Source organism: Arachis hypogaea, chromosome 2, assembly GCF_003086295.3.
Source record: "Arachis hypogaea cultivar Tifrunner chromosome 2, arahy.Tifrunner.gnm2.J5K5, whole genome shotgun sequence".
Taxonomy (NCBI): Eukaryota; Viridiplantae; Streptophyta; class Magnoliopsida; order Fabales; family Fabaceae; genus Arachis; species Arachis hypogaea.
In genome coordinates, this window is record NC_092037.1 from 98,474,387 (window position 1) to 98,492,670 (window position 18,284).

General features: G+C 33.1%; 2 protein-coding genes across 2 annotated transcripts; one reads left to right on the plus strand and one right to left on the minus strand.

Moving 5' to 3' along the window:
- Positions 1-94: 94 nt before the first annotated feature.
- Positions 95-14,702, minus strand: LOC112729283 (peroxidase 30-like). The gene is made up of 3 exons (XM_025779561.1): positions 14,575-14,702; positions 213-564; positions 95-127 (listed from the first exon to the last, which is right to left on the minus strand). The coding sequence occupies exons 1-3, from the start codon at positions 14,700-14,702 to the stop codon at positions 95-97; spliced, it is 513 nt and encodes a 170-aa protein (XP_025635346.1).
- LOC140177523 (protein MAIN-LIKE 1-like) lies at positions 14,701-15,822 on the plus strand. The gene is made up of 4 exons (XM_072210644.1): positions 14,701-14,955; positions 15,004-15,257; positions 15,375-15,462; positions 15,556-15,822. Exons 1-4 carry the CDS (start codon positions 14,701-14,703, stop codon positions 15,820-15,822), a joined length of 864 nt encoding a protein of 287 aa, XP_072066745.1.
- Positions 15,823-18,284: the final 2,462 nt, after the last annotated feature.

The following is an 18,284-nucleotide window of genomic DNA, read 5'->3' on the forward strand; positions in this document are numbered from 1 at the left end:
TGATTTACTTTATGTTATATTTGATACAGCTTTGCTCCAAAAGAGTGGTTTCTCTTGATAGAATTTTAATAGAGGATAGACAGTTTCATTTCAGTTATATAGAGAGTGTGATATTATCAAATGTAAGCTGCAATAATTGGTATCAACAGAGCAAATAAACAAATGAAAATAAGACACAAATAGAGTGAATATCTAATTAATTTGGAGTTGACCATTGAGCACTTGACCCTAATCTTCCCAGAGTTTCCTGTGAGGACCTGAATGCCTCCTAAATTCTTCATTGGTTTTGCAAACTTTCTGAAGAACCTTTTTTGATTAACCATTTCTTTAGCAATATTTACTGCATCCTTATTTGTTAAAAGTGTAGCATCTGATATGAAGAAACCCTTGTTCTGAAGAAGAATAGGATAATAGTGACTACCAAATTTGGTAGAGCTATTAGGATCCATCTCCACATTTGTGGCTCTGTTACCGAGAAACTTGCATTTTGTCTTCAAGAATTCAGCATAAGTAGGGTTCAAATTAGGGTCTTGATCACCCCTTCCGGTGAAGTTATAAAGCCTCCTACGAGTAAATATTCAATTTGGCCATTAAAATTTAAGTTCAGAATGTCGTACTCAATTTAACCCTTAAAATTTTAGTGAATTCAAATTGGATCCCAAAATTTATTACCATAACTCGCATAAATCTCCTAAAAGCTTAGGAGACAGCAGTCACACTTTCAAGAATTAACCCGTTTGGAAAACTCGATAAGTAGCTTTTTTTAACTTTTGACTTATGAAAAGTGGTAGTATTAATGTCTGGTGTAATTTTCAAAACTAAATTGCAACTTTCTAAGAAGCTATTTTGGAGCTTATAGAGAAGTTAAAAAAAATGACTTCTCTCATAATACTTCTACTTTTCATTACATTTCTATAAAATAAGCACTTTTAGAGTTAAAAATCCAAACACAAAATAACTTATTTATAAGTTATTTTTAACAGAGTCATTTAATGTTTAAGTTATTTTATTAAAAGGAGCTTAATTAAGTTAGTTACCGAAACTGGGCCTTAGTAGTTCTCAATCACATAAAATTTAAGCGGAGGAGCCTAAATCTTGGCAGGTTAACATGTAAAATCAATACACTATTTACTGAAATCAAGAGTTAATACAAGTTACTATTGTAAAATTTAAGGTCTAAATTGAGTCAATTATAATTTTAGGAATCAATTTAAATTTGACCTCAAAATTCAAAGGCCAAATTGAGTATTCTTAGCCTCCTACTAACCAAGTTGCAATGGGCTATTCCAATTGTGTGCGTCCCTACACACATATGCTTATCCAATATTAATTCACATGGTGATGAATATTAATCTGCATAGTAAACACAATTTTACTGTAGACAATATATGATAGTATTTAATAATGGCGTTAGATTTTTTTTTGTATGTCGTGATTTATGGTAAATCGCCCATTTAAAATGAACCTCGTTCAATATTTTTAAATTGTCTATTCTGAATTGACTTTAATTACTAATATAGCGTATATAAATTGTTCTAAACTAGAACGATTTAGTAATAAGTAATAACTACTAGTTAGTCATTTTAACCGAAAATGATTTACTAGGAGAGAAGAATAGAAACACCAACAATAAATTGTTCCAAATTAAAATTATTTAGTAAAAATGTAAAATTGAAACATAATTGTAAATCATTCTTAGATAGAACGATTTTTTAGTCCCGCTATAAGGCTCAGATATATTTCTTAAACGCTATTTGTGGGGGTGAGAATGCAAATCAGGAACCCATTATTCATTTTTCCTAATATATTTATGTTGACCACAAATTCTAACATATTCATTAATTTTCTCATTTGTTAGACACTTAATTTAATATTGAGTTAGTGACATATATTTTATAATTTATTTATATTTTAAAAGAAGACACCATTATCCTTTAATCTATTACTGCGGTATTTAACGTATTGGTTTAATTTTCACATCACCATTGCAAAACTATTGGTAGTCTTTAAACTTTAAAGTAATAAGGAGCACATAATGTAGAGAATTTTTTTTTTTTAATTAGAATTCAATCTAATTTTAATTCATTAGACTTAGCGTATTATTCGTAAAATGTCTTATTCATTTAAAAAAAAACTATATATATATATATATATATATATATATATATATATATATATAGAGAGAGAGAGAGAGAGAGAGAGAGAGAGAGAGAGATTGGACAACGTTGGTAAAAATCTTTCCATGCAAATTTTTTATAGTATTATTTAATTTGAAAACATAAGTATAGAACAACAATTTATAATTAAATAATATCAACCAAAACTTTTCCAAGACATGAAGCTGTTTATTTGAAATTTTGAATAGCCTTTGAGGAATATATTGGAATGTCAAACTTTACTATAGCGGGCCTAGTAAATCGTTTTATATAGGAATAATTTATAGTTATGTTTTATTTTTACTAAATTATTTTAATTTGGAACGACTTTCTATTGGTGTTTTTACTCTCTTCTTCTAGTAAACTGAATTATATACAATCATGCTATTTATTAAATCTTTTACTTTTGTCTTTATCTCCTACATAAATTATTATAGTTTAGGATTATTTACTAACAACTACTATTAAATCGTTCTATTTCGAAACAATTTGGATAACTCATATTAGTAACGAAAGTCAATTCAATACAAATAAATAATATTAAACGAGATACATTTTAAATAAGTGATTTACCCTATATTTTCTTCCGTATATGAAATAGTGGCTCACCAAACTCAAAACCTTAGGCCTTGTGTTGTAAATATATGTAGCTATTAATGCTTGGTGGCATAACCCAAAAAAAGTTCATGGGGCCACGTCTGGCCTTAAACTACGACATATTATGTATTTATGTAAGGACAAAAAGGGGAAAAAAATGAAGATGTTTGGTGTAACCATAAGTTTAACTTGTAATTTTTAAACACGTTCATAGAAAACTTAGTAAATTCTATAAATAATAAATGTAGCCTGAATAAAATTGATAAGATCTATTTTTATCGTAAATAAACTTGAGAATAATTAATTACATTCGTGCATATGCAATAACATCTCAAAACGTACAGAAATCTCACATTCAATTCCTTTAATCACGCGAATGGCATAAAAAGGACCATAGTTGTTGGGAAATAGGAAAGTTGTCTCTAATGATATAATATAAGAAAGATGAAGAATAATGCAAAGGAAGAAAGGAATATTGATGAGTGTGGTGACTTGGGCCAATAACAATAATTTCATCACCTACTAATAGTTAACAAGAATTGAAGAACCCTCTCTTATGGCCCCAGAAACAAAATCAACTCTTCAGCAACGGTCTCTTCCATTGTACAAGAGACCCCAACAAGCATGTCCTTCTATTGAAAAATTCATAGAAATTGGTAGTAATTTGTCCTTGTGAAAAATTAGAACCTTTTCACTTGCATCAAATAAGGCACGCAATCTTTTACATCCGAGGAAAGTTGTCATAACATATATATGTATAGTAATATATTTTTGTGATTTTCATAGCAAATAAAAAATGTTATTTATATACTAAAATTAGTTATTAAAATTAGTTATTATATATTTATGTATAATTATATATTATGTTTAATTTATTTTTAATGTATATTTTATATTTTAATATATATTTTATATTTTTTTAATTAATTTTAATATATACTTAGTATGATTAATAATAAATATATCAATTAATCTCTATATTCAAGTCATTTAATCAATCAAATTTAATCAAATAACTTTAACCTAATATTCTTCCATGCACAACGAGCCAAATTTATAACTGTATTTTTCAAATTATTATATTTTATATATTATATACTCTTTATATATTCTCATTATAAAAATTTTACAATAAATAAATTTATATCTACTATTAATAAAAAAATAATTTAAATAACACTCTCTCATAATTCTCTCATAAGTAAGAATGGTATAAATCTGTTTTGTCCATAAAGCTACAATACAACTCAATAATCTCTGAATTAGAGAGCAATAAGGCTCTGTTTGGTTGATGTATTTGATGAGACACAGACACAGAGACACAGACATTAAAGACATGGACATAAAATATTTGTGTCTATGTATTGTGTTTGGTAAAAATAAGAAACAAGACACATATATTTAAAAAAGACTGAATTACCCTTCATTCAACCACAAGTTTTACCACCATTACAATACACCTATTATCCCAAACAATGCATGCCATCACCATTAAATTTTTATTTCTTCTAATAATTTTTTATTTCTTCTAATACCATCTTAAATTATCATTTAAATATTAAATATATAATTGTTCTTGAAAAAAAATAGAAAATTAAAGTTCAGAATTTATCAAAGATTAATCAAAATTTAAATAAATAAAAAAAATTAAATGTACAAATTTTTTTTGAAAAAAATAGAAAAGTAAATTTAGTTGTAGAATCTAAAAGAGAAAGAGAAAAAAAAGATTTGGGAAGATAAGAGGACAAATTTTAAAAACTCAATAAGGGTAAAAGAGTAAAAAATTAGTGTCTCACAAGTTGTGTCTCAGTGTCTCACCAAATTGGAGGTACACAAATTTAGTGTCTCCGTGTCCATCCGTGTCCTCCCGTGTCCTTCGAAAATCTGTGTCTCACCAAACCAAACAGCAGACATGTGTCACCGTGTACCACTATGTCTATGTCTCAGTGTCTATGTCTCAGTAACCAAACGCTACCTAAATGACTTACAACGTGTCAAACTTGACGCACAACAACACACACTTAACCAAAATTCATCTCTCTCCATTTTTTTTTCTCTTTCCAATTTTTCTACTTTTCTAGGCAGCCAAACACGCTTCTTCCCAAAGATTTGTCCTTCCCAAAATGTTGAAGAAATGTAGTCTCTTCCTAATTTCCGTTGTGGCATCGCCCACCACGGTTTCTGTTTCATCCTCTAGGCACGTCACCATTTAAGATTCATTGAGATCTTAGTCACTGTTCACATACGAAATTTTTGTTTTCTAGGAATAAGAATTTTGAAACTTCTTGCTTAATTATCCGCTGTACTATTTTTATTTGTTTGTTTACATTTTTTTGTCCCGTTAATCTTTTTTATTTTGCGCTATCTAAAAAAAGTATTTAATCATAAAAAAAATTAATTTTCTTTTTTTGGTAGGATTTATTATAGTTAGAAAGGAAAATTGAGAGAGAAATGATAACTTTGTCGGATTGTTTTGTTTTCATGTTCTTGTTATGAGCCATCTAGTGTACAGATGTATCTGTACAGATTTTTGTCCTTTTGTGGCTGAAAAAGCGTGTCATTAAAAGTGTTGCTTAAAGAGAAAGTGTTACCCTTAATCGTTAACTTGGCTCTGATACCAATTTTTTAAAGTCGTCTTTTCTTTTAATTTTTTTTTCGAAATTTCTATTAACTCTTCGAATAATTTGCCAATTCATAATAAAAAGTATTGACCGTATTACTAGTATTTATAATTCTAATTTTTCAATCTTGTTTTAGTTTATAATATTCTTTTTTGCATAGATTATTGTATATAAAATCTTTTATCTGTTTGTCTTTTTCTTTAATATAATTTCTTAAATCCTCAAAAACTTCTTTTGTTTCTACACTTTCTGTTGTTTCTAAATATCTTTTTAATTTTTCAGCTTCATTTTCCATTTTTTCTTTTAACAACTTTAATTCTTTTAAGTCATAATATGATTTTTCAGGCATTTATAAATTTTTTAAGTTTAACTCCAACTTGTTTATATTTATTCTTATTTCTATCCTTTTTATTATAAGGTCATCAATTTTGATCTGAAGATTATTAATTCCCTTTTATACTCCTTTATTTTACTTTTTAATTTTTTCGCCCTTTTCCTATTTATTTTATTTTCTGGTCTTTCAATCTTTGTATGCTTCATTATTTATCTTAAAATTTTTGCAAATTCTATCATCGATTCATCACTATTTTCTAGAGATTCTATTAATTTTTCTAGTTCTTCGACTTCTCTTTTTAACTTGTCATGAATTATTTTTAGAGCTTCAAATGTTCTTTGATTTATTTCAGAAAACTGTAAATAATTCAACCGATTTTCTCTTTCAAAGAGTTCTTGTTTCTTGTCTTGATAAGTTACATATATTTTTTCTTTATTTATTGTCATAATTTAATGTTTAGGGTTTCATTTAATTTTTTGACATTTTTTGTTAATTCTTTTATTTCAGAATTTTCTTCTTTAATCTTCAACTTGGATAAACTTAAAGGGCTATTAATTTTAGATTCTCTTATTTGAAAATTCGATGAAACTAATTTTTCTGATGGTTCTTTTAATAATAGAACTGGGTTTTCAATAGCTTTATATTTTGGTATTTCTGTTTTTACAATTTTCTGAAATAATTCATCAACATAAATTCTTTCTCTGTTTTTAAATATTATACTATGATGGCTATTTGTTAAAGCATAATTTATTGCATATGTAATTGAAAAAGGTTCATCATCTTGTTCCATTAGATTCTTTCTATGAAATTTATAAGCCAAACTTATAGATCTTCCAAGGTTTTCAGTTGATAAAGGTATAGCATATCCAAGATGGGCATTGAATTTAACATTTACGTTTGCCAAGTTTCCATGAACAATTCCAATTATTTGATCTATTGGGTCATCAGTAATTCTTTTATCACAGATTGCTAAGCTTATTGGTGAATTAATTCCTTTCATATATGTAGATTTGATTAAGACTTGTATAGTACTAATATGAATCCATCCAATTTTAGATCTTTTTTGTTGATCCTTAATTTTCTCAATCTGTTTACTCAATTCTTCATCATTTATCAAAGCTATTTCAAGTTCTCTATTGGCGGATTTTATCTTTATAGGGGCTTCAAGTTGAATTTTTCCATAGTATAGTATATTTTTTCTATTAAAAACTTCTTTTAAAAGATTTTGTTTATTGAAATTTTCATTTGATTTGAGATTTAATTCTGTTTTTAGAACAGCCTGTCTTTCATTATCTAATAAAGTAGTTAATCTATAATAATCAGATTCTTCTGTTAATTCTAAGCTTTCTAAATAATTCATAACTAAGAAATTAGGATAAAGGCGTACCTTTTTGGAGAAAAACTTCCTTTATTTAGTATATTTTACATAAGATGTTTTTATCTCCAGAGGGGAGATTGTAGATACTAACTCCAGAGGGGAGTTTAGAATTGGTTTTTCCTAAGGGAATTCTTCTTCAAACTATAGAATCGCCTCGGCAGCTTCCTCCTTGCTCTCCTAGCATATGAGTACTCTTAGCCTCCTGCTTTCTATGGTTTGATGATCTCTTCAATTGCCTAAGCAACCTATTTATAATGGTTGGGTCTGATGGACAATTCCCATCCTTACCCTTCTTATGACGTCATTGCTTACGTCATTGTTTATTATCTTGCACCAGCTACATTGTTGGTGCTCTATGACCTAAGCGCTTACGTCACTATGCAATAATATTGAGAGATGGTTCAGATGTGCAGTCCTCCTCTTTCATCATGTGACCTTCAGATGCGTTGTCTTCTTCCTTTATCATGTGGGCTGATTCCGTTTCATTATTGCTTTCTTCAGATAACTCTGAGACACATAGCTGGCACTTGTGGTCTTCTCTGTCTTTTATCAAATAGCAGAGATTCTTCTTTATCCCTTCAGGGAGCTTTCTAAGAGTCCAGATAAGTTGTAGAATGCTGATTCAAATTCCACTAAGAGTCTCATCTCTCTTTCTTCAATTTCATTTCTTTTACTGGACACAAGCAAAGTATTTCTGCTTTTATAATTGATTCTTGTGTGAGATTCCCTTGTTATCTTTTGAGTTCTTTCGAAGACCCTTGCTAGTGTGCTGGCTAGTCTTCCTTCATGACTGTAGATTGTTAAATCTTGAACTTGATCAATTGGTTGAAAATTTCCTGGGAAGACGGACATGAATATTATTTGGTGTGCTGGAACCAAGCATTCTTCTTCTTCATTAAAAATAGGTTGACTGTTCGTAAATTTTAGGGATATATCCCTTGGATTTACGTTGTCAATCATATTTTTAAATCTCTTTACTGCATCAATGAATCCTGCAGAAAACTCACTAATAATTTTCAAATCATTAAAAATTAGAATTGTATCAATTAGTCCATACTGGAAAAACTGATAGGTGTCAAATGGGGAAGCTTCTGGAAATATAACCAGCTTTGTTAACTGTTCTTTGGCAATAGGATAATATCCCAAGATTGCCCTTTTTTCTTCAGTCCAATTTAGGACTATGTTAAGGGTTTCTCTGAGATTTGATCTACAGACCCTTTTCTTTTCCTTGATTTCAGCCCTTGTAGGAATGTTTCTTATTATTCCTGTTCTCTGGGTTTGAATTGGAGTTTTATCTGCTCTTTTTAGGGTTTGCTCTGGATGAAGAGCTTCATATTCCCTGAAAGATTCCTTTGCTTCTTCCAGTGTTAAAAACCCTCCTTTATGAATTATCCTTGATTGATGTGTAAATGGTGCTGCTTTTTCCCAGGCATCATATACTCCTTTCATGGGGCCATTATAAATTACATAATATTTTTTATCTTGGGTGGATTTTTTGATAATTTCAGCAATTGTTTTATTTTCTGGAATTTTTTCTTCACCTGATTTGTCCACCACGCTTAGCTGGCTGAACTCTGATGTTTTTGGTTGTTGTGTTGATTTCATTGCTTCGATGGCCTTCTTGAGGGATTGGATCTGTGTCCTTATTTGCTGACAATGCTTGCATTTTTCGAGTTCTTGTTCGTATTTCTGAATTTCTTGATCTAATGCGTTGTAAACGAACTCCATTCTCTTGTTAATGTATCTGCAATAACATTTTTGTCACCCTTAATATATTCAATTTTTATTGGATATTGTAACAAAAATAATTGCCATCTTACCAATCGTCCATGATTATAATCAACTTTTAAATTATATCGTATGAAACCTGTTAGGTAACTTGAATCTGTCCTTAATGTAAATTCTCTGGGTAGTAAATCAATTTTCCATTTCTTAAGAGATTTAATGGCTGCTAGAGTTTCCTTTTCATGAGTGGTATATCTCTGTTCTGTTGGAGTAAAAGTCCCTGAAATATACCTGCAAAGTAATTCCTTTGAGGAATATTTAGAATCTAGTGATTCTTTTTCTTGTTCCAAACTTTTTATAGTTTTCTTTGCTTTTAGACATCCTGACCAAGTTATGTCTGAAGCATCTGTTTCTACTATTAAGTAGTCATTTTCTTCTGGAATATAAAGTTCTGGAAGTTTTTCACATAATTCTTTAATTCTTTGAATTTGCATACTGTCTTTTTCATCCCATTTTCATTCTTTTTTAGTACTTATTTTTGGAAATAAGCTTTTAGTGTATTCTGTTATGTTCTTTAAAAATCCTTGATCAGAAATATAATTTATACACCCTAAAAATCTTTGTAATTGTTTTCTATCTTCTATTTTATTATGAAATAAATTTACCTTTTCTAGGACATTTGGCTGTAGTTTTAGCTTTCCTTGAGTGGATAGAATTAACCCAAGAAACTCTATTTCTTGTTTTGCTATTCTTGCTTTCTTTTTGCTAAGAACTAATCATTTTTCTTTACATCTTTCTAAAACTATTAATAATTTTTGAAGATGATATTCTTTATCCTGTTTTGTAAAAATTAGTATATCATCAATATACACTAAAACAAATTCATTTAACTCTTTTAAATTTTCTTCCATAAATCTTTGATAAATACCTGGGGCTTGTTTTAATCCGAATGGTAATACATTCCATTCATAGAGCAACACACTTGTTGATTCTTTTGTTGGGCAAGTAAAAGCAGTTAGTTTCTTTGTTTCTTCGTCTAAACGAAGTTGCCAATACCCTGATTTTGCATCAAGAGATGAAAACCAAGTTGCTCCTTTGATTTTTTCTAAAATAGAATCTTTTCTTGGAAGTTTGTGAGCATCACCAATAGTTGCTTCATTCATCTTCTTATAGTTAATAACCATTCTTCGTTTTCCCCTTTTAATTTCATTATTGTTTTCGACATAAAAGGCTGGAGCTGCATGAGGACTTTTACTTAATCTTATTATTCCTTTTTCCAAAAGATCTCTACATTCTAATGAAAATTCTTCTCTATCTCTTGTGGAATAAGGAATTTTATATGGAACATTTATCTCTTTTGTAGGATCTTTTAATTTAATACTTACTAATTCGTTATTTGTATTTTTAATATCTAAAGGATTTTCAGCACAAATTTCATCCAAAAGTTCTTCTATCTTTATTTCAAGATTATTTTTTGGGATATTTATCTGAAAATATAGATTTAAATAACATGTCTCTAATATAGAGAATATTTTAAATTTTAAGATCTTATCTATAGTAGTAGTTGGTATTTTTATTCGTTTTGATTTTTGATTTATTGAAGAATCGTGTGGAGCTTTTAAAACTATATATGTTAATTCTTGAATGAATGGATGATATAGCTTTAAAAAGTTATTTCCTATGATGAAATCCATTCCAGAATCTAACATATATATTGATGGAACAATGAACCTATAATTTTGAATAAAAATTTCAACCATCTCTGCTTTTTGGTCAATTTTATGTATTGATTTGTCAGCTATTCTAACTCTTAATGGTTTCTTTAATTTTTTCCAATCAAGTTTTATATTTGAACTAGCAAAGCATTGTGTTGCTCCAGAATCTATGAAAGCATTTATAAACTTTTCTGTTATTTTTATAGTAATAAATGTAGCATTATTACTCAGTCTCTGAGTCTGTTTCCGAGACATATTCAAAAATATAGTCTAAGTTGTCATCAGATTCTTCTAATGGTTTCATGAAACAAGACTTAGCAATTTCTATTTGTTTAGTAAGATCCTTTTTATCCTTCTTTTTCGGACATTCATTTGCATAGTGTCCTTCTTCTTGGCAATACCAACATTTACAATTTTCTTTTTTATTCGGGCAATAGTTATTTCTTTGTCTTTTATTTTTATTATTATTTTCCTTTCTAAAATATCTCTTTTTTCTCCAGTTTGGATAGTATTTTCTTTTTCTAAATTGATATTTTCTTTTTCTTTGAAAATTTTTATTAAGACCATATTTTTGAGGTATCTCCTCATTATCCTGACAGCAAATTCTAATTATATTTGCAAATCTTTTTTTGAGTTGCTTCTTGCATACAACGTTCTTTTATTTCCTCTCTTATTGCAGAGGTTGCTCCTCCAAAATTATTTTCAATTGTTCCTCGATTTATTTCTCTTATAAATCTTTCCATTATAAATTCATTAGTAGGATATGGAAGTTTTGTTATATACATACTAAGATAATGATTTTTATCTTCTTCTTTTAATTTGTAATAATGTATTCTATATTCACATATATAAGACTCCACATTACATAAATCATATATCTGAATATTAGCTAAATAATTTTTTGCTTCTTGATATTCTTTATTATAGACTTCTTGTTTATGATCTATAATATTTTTTCCGAAAAATTCTTTATACAGAATCATCATTATATATAATATCTTATCATAAGCTGATGTTTTTGTTTCTAATTCTCCTATTATTTGATTTTCTATTGATGTCATATAATCTCTTATAGTTCCTTTAGTATGAAACCCTATGTAATTCCAAATGTCTCTTCCAGACAATTCACTAAGTTTTGGATTAGTAAAGGCTTCTAATAAGAAGGAATTCAACCAGTTTTCGAAAATTTCCTTTTCATTCTTTTTACAGTCTAAGTCAAGCATTCTTTCTCCTTCCATTTCCTGGATTTTAGGAACGTATTTCGATGGTATTTTTGTATATTTTGAATCTTTATTTATAAACCCTTTTTTTAAAGCATAATTATCAAAACATGTTTCCCATTTAAATTGAGATTGATTATCTTTAGATGTTCCAGCTTCATTTTTTACTTGTATTGGAATTGCTGGTTTTTCGTCACTTGAATAATCTAGGATGTGTTCTTCATTTTCTATATTTTCAGAATTTACTAATTCTTATTCTATTTGAAATCCTTGTTCCATAATATTATTTTCTTGAGCCATTTTTAATTGTTTAAAAAGCATTGTAACTTCTTCTAATTTTTCCTCAATATTCATAATTTTAGTGGTGGTTTTACTTTTAAATCTGTTATGTTGATTATATTTTGAAATTTTTCTTCTTTAGGATTCTCTTTTTCCTTATTTCTTTGAAATTTTATGGATACTAATATTTCTTCAAGCATATCTACTATAGAATTTAATTGTGGGTTAAAAGTATGATAAAGATGTGGGGAATCATTTCCATGGTAACATTTCTTAGAAATTCCGTGTGAAAAGTAAGTTTTTTCAGGTTTTTGAAGTCCTTCAATAAAACTTATAGTAAAATAAAGATTTTGAGAAAAATCATTTTGTATTGATTTTAAGAATTCGGTGTCATTACAGTTAACATTAGTTAAAATCATTAATTTTTGATCTATTAATTTTGATAACTTAATTATTTCTTCTCTTAAATCTTCTAATTTACTTTTTTCCATTAGGTGACGCTTTTCTTTGTGAAGAGTTACAGTTTAAAGTGTAACTTTAGAAAGTGTGGTGTAAGCAAATCTTTAAATTTGTTATTTGTACTTTTTTTTATCTGAAGTTATGATGTGCTTTCGTGATTCTTCTACGTGAATTATTTTTCAGAAAATAATAAAAAAAATTTTACCAAAAAATTCGTTAAATTATTATATTTTATATATTATATATTTTTATTATAAAAAATTACAATAAAAAAATTTATATTTATTATTGATAAAAGATAATTTAAATAACATTGTTAAAAGTTTTATTTATAGCTCAATCTAAATAAACAGAATATAACTATTTTATGTTTTGCGACTGAAATGAAAAAAAGAAAAATAAAAAATATATTTTTTGGTGGAGATTTTAAACTTTGCTTGTAAATTTTCTTGAATTTTTACACGATTTTGACAATTTTTTCAAAAATTTCGAGAGTTGTTTTAATTTTCATGGGGTTCAAACCTTTGTCTTCTACGAAAAAAATGTCCTTTATCGTCACCGAATTATCGTACTTCTTACCAATATATATGTAAATTATAATATATATATATATAGACATTTTTCATCAAATAGTTTTCTATTTAATTTATTTTAATTTTAGTTATAAATTTACTCATTTTTAAATTAATTATATTTTTATTTATCAATAATTATAAACTCATTATTTTTTTTCATAATTATATAATATCTATTATTATTATTATTATTTAATAAATACTTATAGTATATAATAGTATAATGGATATAAACTAATTAATAAATTATAAAAATTTGAAATTAATAGGTATTTTAATATAAAAATATTTATGATATAATAAAGGGTAAAAAATCCAAATGAGCCAAGGGGAGTTCACTTTAACCGAAATCAGCCAAATCAAAGTTTGATACCTCAATCTACCAGAACTCATTTTTATATAATTCGAATCAATAGGATTCGAATTAGATTTTCACGTAATTCGAGTTGAATCAATTCGAATTACTTTCAAGCTATGTTCCAAGGTAATTCGAATCAATAAGAATCGAATTATGATGCAAAAATCCTTAGTAATTTGAAACGAGTAGGTTCGAATTATAATAGTGTAGTTCAAAATAAATCAATTCGAATTACATTGAGAAGGATACATGAGTGGGGTTCAAATCATATTGATTCGAATTAGTTGGGCTTGGTGAACATAAGTAATTCGAATCTACTTGATTCGAATTACAAGGGTTTCGGCTATATAAGGAGTTCGAACCAAGTTCATTCGAATCACTTTGTCATTCTCATACCCCACCAAATCCCAGAGAAAACGACCAACATTCGGGCCGAGTAAGACAAGAGAGGCATATTTAGGGGATGGGGGACGATCCGGGGAGGCTTTATCGTTTGGATGGAGTTGCTCATATCGCCGAGGTGATCAACGACGAGGTTAGTGGTTTATGATGTTGCGTTGTTGATAGTGTTTTTTGTTAGTGGTTTATGGTAGTGATTGATGAAAGTAGTTTATGATAGTGGTATTTGATAATGGTTTTTTGTAATGGTTTATGTTACATTTAGTGGTTTAGGATAGTGGTGTAGGCAAGTGGTTTTTGTTAATGGTTTTTTATAGCGGTTTATGTTAGTGTTAGCGGTTTAAGGTAGTGGTTTAGGCCAGTGGTTTTTGTTAGTGGTTTTTTTATTGTGTTTTGTTAGCGGTTTTTGTTAATGGTTTTTGGATAGTGGTTTTAGTGACGGTTAGCGGTTTAAGGTTGTGGTTTATGATAGAGGTGTATGCTAGTGGTTTTTGTTAACGGTTTTACGTGTTAGTGATTGTTGTATTTGTTAATGGTTTTTGCACGTGGTTCATGTTAGCGGTTTGTGTATACAATGTTGGTTGCCTGTTTCATATATGTTGTGTTGCACGATTTATTTTTTGGTTCTTTACGAAATAAATTGTATATGTTAGTGGTTTGTGGATCTGTTCTAATTATGCGGTTTATGTACTGGCCAGCCTCGTCGTTGCATATCCAGCGTTAGGCGGCAGCAGGGGATGCGTCTTGATGAGAGGTACGTTCCGTACTTGCAGATGGCCGGATTGTACCATCTTGTGAGACTGAACGACAGATGGTTCTGACTAGACGAGCCCCTAGTCAGCGCATTCGTCGAGAGGTGGCGGCCTGAGACGCACACCTTCCACATGCCGTTCGGGGAGTGCACCATCACGCTTCAGGACGTTGCATACCAGCTGGGGTTGCCAGTGGACGGACATTACGTCAGTGGTTGCCTGACGGACTTCCACCTGTACATTGAGGGTGGGAGGCCAGCTTGGCAGTGGTTTCATGAGTTGCTCGGTGTTTTACCTCCCGAGAACCAGGTTCAGAAATTCGCAGTCAACTGCACCTGGTTCCAGGAGACATTTGGAGAGTGTCCCGACGGGGCTGATGAGGAGACAGTTAGGCGCTTTGCCCGTGCCTATATCATGATGTTATTGGGCACGCAGCTGTTTGCCGACAAGTCCGGCAATCGTATACACATCAGATGGCTACCCTTTGTTGCTCGGCTTGAGGAGATGGGTGGCTACAGTTGGGGGTCGGCGGCACTAGCATGGTTGTACCGGTGCATGTGCCGAGTCGCCAACAGACATGTCGTGAAGTTAGCTGGGCCTTTACAGTTACTGCAGTCTTGGATCTTCTGGAGGTTTCCTTCATTTAGGCCTACTGGGTATGATGAGATTAGCTGGCCCCTTTCCTCGAGGTACCGTTATTGTTTTCTGCTATGTATCATTATTGTATTTATTTTCGATTATGGAAGCAATTTCATGCATTGTAGAGTGAGTGATGAATGCAGTAGAAAGTTTAACCTCTTTTGCAGATGGTCTGGTTACAATCCTGAGATTAGCAATAAGGGACCTCGGGTACAGATGGCTCGCCTGAAGATCGACTTGTTACAGCCTCGGGATGTAAGTACGCTGAAACCATATGTAGCTCTAGTCGTTGTTTCAGTTTATATTGTCTAACAGAAGTGTTAAATTGTTATTGATTGCTTTTTTCAGTTCATATGGATGCCGTATAGCGCACTCGACGTCATCCAGGTTGTCCATCCGGAGGTCTTGGAGTCGCGGCATACGATGTTATGGCGGTGTGTGACGTCGTTGATTTATTTTGCGGTGGTCGAGTGGCATCAGGTTGATAGAGTTTTACCGCAGTTTGGCGGCGTTCAGCCCCCCCCCCCCCCGCGTCCCGCTTTGAACATCGACTTCTTGATGTCGAAGGACGGGAGAGGAGGTGACCGTTGGTTCCCGGCGCACTTAGCTGACTAGCATCTTCACTGGCAGGAGCGTGCGGAGCACATTTTACAGTTCGACATCGTGCCCGACTCTGGTCCCTCGCATGATTTCTTGACATGGTGGCATCAGCACGGAAAGAGGTTCCTGTCGCCGGAGATGTTATTGGGGGATCCGAGAGGTATTCCTATTCCGGATGAGGCGACGCAGAGGCGTGCAGGCCGAGTTCCAGATATGGCCCGAGTCGACGATGTTCCTGACAGACGTCGTACTTAGAGGAGAGCACGGGTCGGGACACGTCGTAGCCAGCAAGAGTGGAATTGGGTTGATCATGCTATGGATGACGTCGAGGATGCAGTTATGGGTGGCGGGAGACGACGTGGTCGTGGAGGCAGGAGGAGGGGTGCTGCTGCTAGAGAGGGTGCCCATCAGGCTGGGGGGGGATGCAGCTGGAGGAGGTGCTGCAGTGGGGTTGATAGGCCCCATCAGGGGGGGCATGATGGTGAGTAGTATGGATCTGGCATGGGAGATCCGACGAGTCACACTGAGGCTGGGCTTGGGGGTGGACCACTTGGAGATTATTTCGTCGGTGTTCGCATATGCGGCGTTCACAAGAAGCCTCCGAGCATCTTTGCCCTTGAAGGTGAGGGCGAAATTCGCTGTAATGTATCGAATGCAGAATGCCCGGTATGCAGACGGAGGTAGCCATCCCCCATCAGGTGCTTCAAGTGCTGCCTTGATGCCGTTATGCCTATCTGAAATAACTAACAGACCTGGCTGAGGTGTCACGTGCTGACGGAGGTGGGAGAGAAAGAAGGACCATGACTCAGCATTCTCACCCTCAACTAGTGCGAATGCCACAGGGAGTATGTTGGAGTTCCCGTCCTGTGCAATCGCCACAAGCAACGTTCCCCCATACTTGCCATATAGATGGGTGCCATCAATACTCACCAACGGCTTGCAATGATGAAATGCTTCGATACAAGGGGGAAAAGTCCAGAACATCCTATGAAAATAAGCCTGAGACTCATCCACCTGTCCACCAACTCGAACAGGGCAGGTCCTGAGGACTGCTACAGTGCCAGGCATAGTCAACTGAACTCCTAAGACCCGCCGAGGAAGCTCGTTGTACGACTCATCCCAGTCCCCGTAGATGATTGCTACCGCCTTCTGCTTGGCCATCCAAACCTTCCGGTATGTAGGCCTGAAGCCAAAGTGTGCTGCCGTTGCATTTAGAAGCACCTTGATGTTGACGGATGCGTCAGCCCTAACCATTGGCATGATGAATGTCGCTATCACGTGGTAGTCCAAGCTCCTATGGTCGCTGGAGATGGAGGTGGCGAGACAGGTATGCGGCCCGTTGTACCGCTTGACTTCCTAGATGCCCTTGCGCTGTCGGAGGCTCAGCCTAATCAACCATGTGCACCCATTCCCAAACTCAGAACACTTTCCCACGTACCGGCGATAGTCAGACTCAACCACCTTGTACTGTACCCCTCGGCGGATGCTATACGTCTTGACACTCAACAGCGCCTCATCTTTATCCTGGAATTGTTGACCAACCTGGAACTCTGTTATACCGGCAGACCCGTCGGTATCTCTAGCGCCAAATCCAGCTAGCTGCCCAAGATGTCCGTCCTGCCTCATGGCATCCAGATCCAAAGATGAAAAATGGGGTGGGTACTGATTTGTTCCAGAACTAGAACCACCAGTAGGCCTTATCGGATCAATGGCTCCAACATCATCGCCACTTTCATCAGCGATAATATCCGGCTCGACTTCATCATCATCTGGATCATCACACAATCCCTCGCCAACACCAGCCGAAGGAGGACACTGTACTTCAGTCGGATGATGTTCATCATATCCAACCTCGTCTCCAACATTGCCGGCGAGATCAACAGCAAACGATGGGGAGGCGGCAGGCTGGACCGCTGCCTCATACACTGGAACGGAGGAAGAAGCAACCACAGGTCTCGAGCTCGAACCGGTCACCGTGGCTATAGTGTTGGCATTCCGGTTTGACCCACCAGAGCTAGATACCACGTCGACGAACTTAGCCAACAGCTCCGGTGTCCTCACCTCCGGAAACTGCCTACGAGAAAGAAACATGACCTGCAAGTCCTCATCACTCCCGATCGTGAAACAATCATACTTCACCGTATCGTGGAGCACCGTGATTGGAATGCGATAGAAAAACTTCTTAACTCTCTTCACTCCTTCCAGACCAAGTTTGCCAAGCACAGAGCTCACGAGACCATCGTAACTGGTCGCGGGGCTCATGATAATACATAGAGGATCCTTATCCGTGAACTTCACCCCAGACCGAGTTTTTCTCTTAATCGATCCTCTGTGGTGTACTAGCACTATAAAACTATCCTCACTAGTCATCTCCCCTCTTTGTTCACAGCAACATGATTTCACAACATATATATAGAAAACGTTCCCTAACTAATTCGAATCAATTACATTCGAATTACCCGGTGTGAATAATTCGA

Excerpts from the sequence above, each read along its gene's own strand:
- LOC140177523 (XM_072210644.1), top strand. The coding sequence starts at position 14,701 with ATGCCGTTCGGGGAGTGCACCATCACGCTTCAGGACGTTGCATACCAG. Across the intron at positions 14,956-15,003 it reads ACGGGGCTGATGAGGAGACA|CTGTTTGCCGACAAGTCCGG; the intron begins GTTAGGCGCTTT and ends TTGGGCACGCAG. Across the intron at positions 15,463-15,555 it reads ACTTGTTACAGCCTCGGGAT|TTCATATGGATGCCGTATAG; the intron begins GTAAGTACGCTG and ends TGCTTTTTTCAG.
- LOC112729283 (XM_025779561.1), bottom strand. The coding sequence starts at position 14,702 with ATGTGGAAGGTGTGCGTCTCAGGCCGCCACCTCTCGACGAATGCGCTG. Across the intron at positions 565-14,574 it reads GCCATCTGCAAGTACGGAAC|GAGGCTTTATAACTTCACCG; the intron begins GTACCTCTCATC and ends ATTTACTCGTAG. Across the intron at positions 128-212 it reads TTAGGGTCAAGTGCTCAATG|CTTACATTTGATAATATCAC; the intron begins GTCAACTCCAAA and ends CAATTATTGCAG.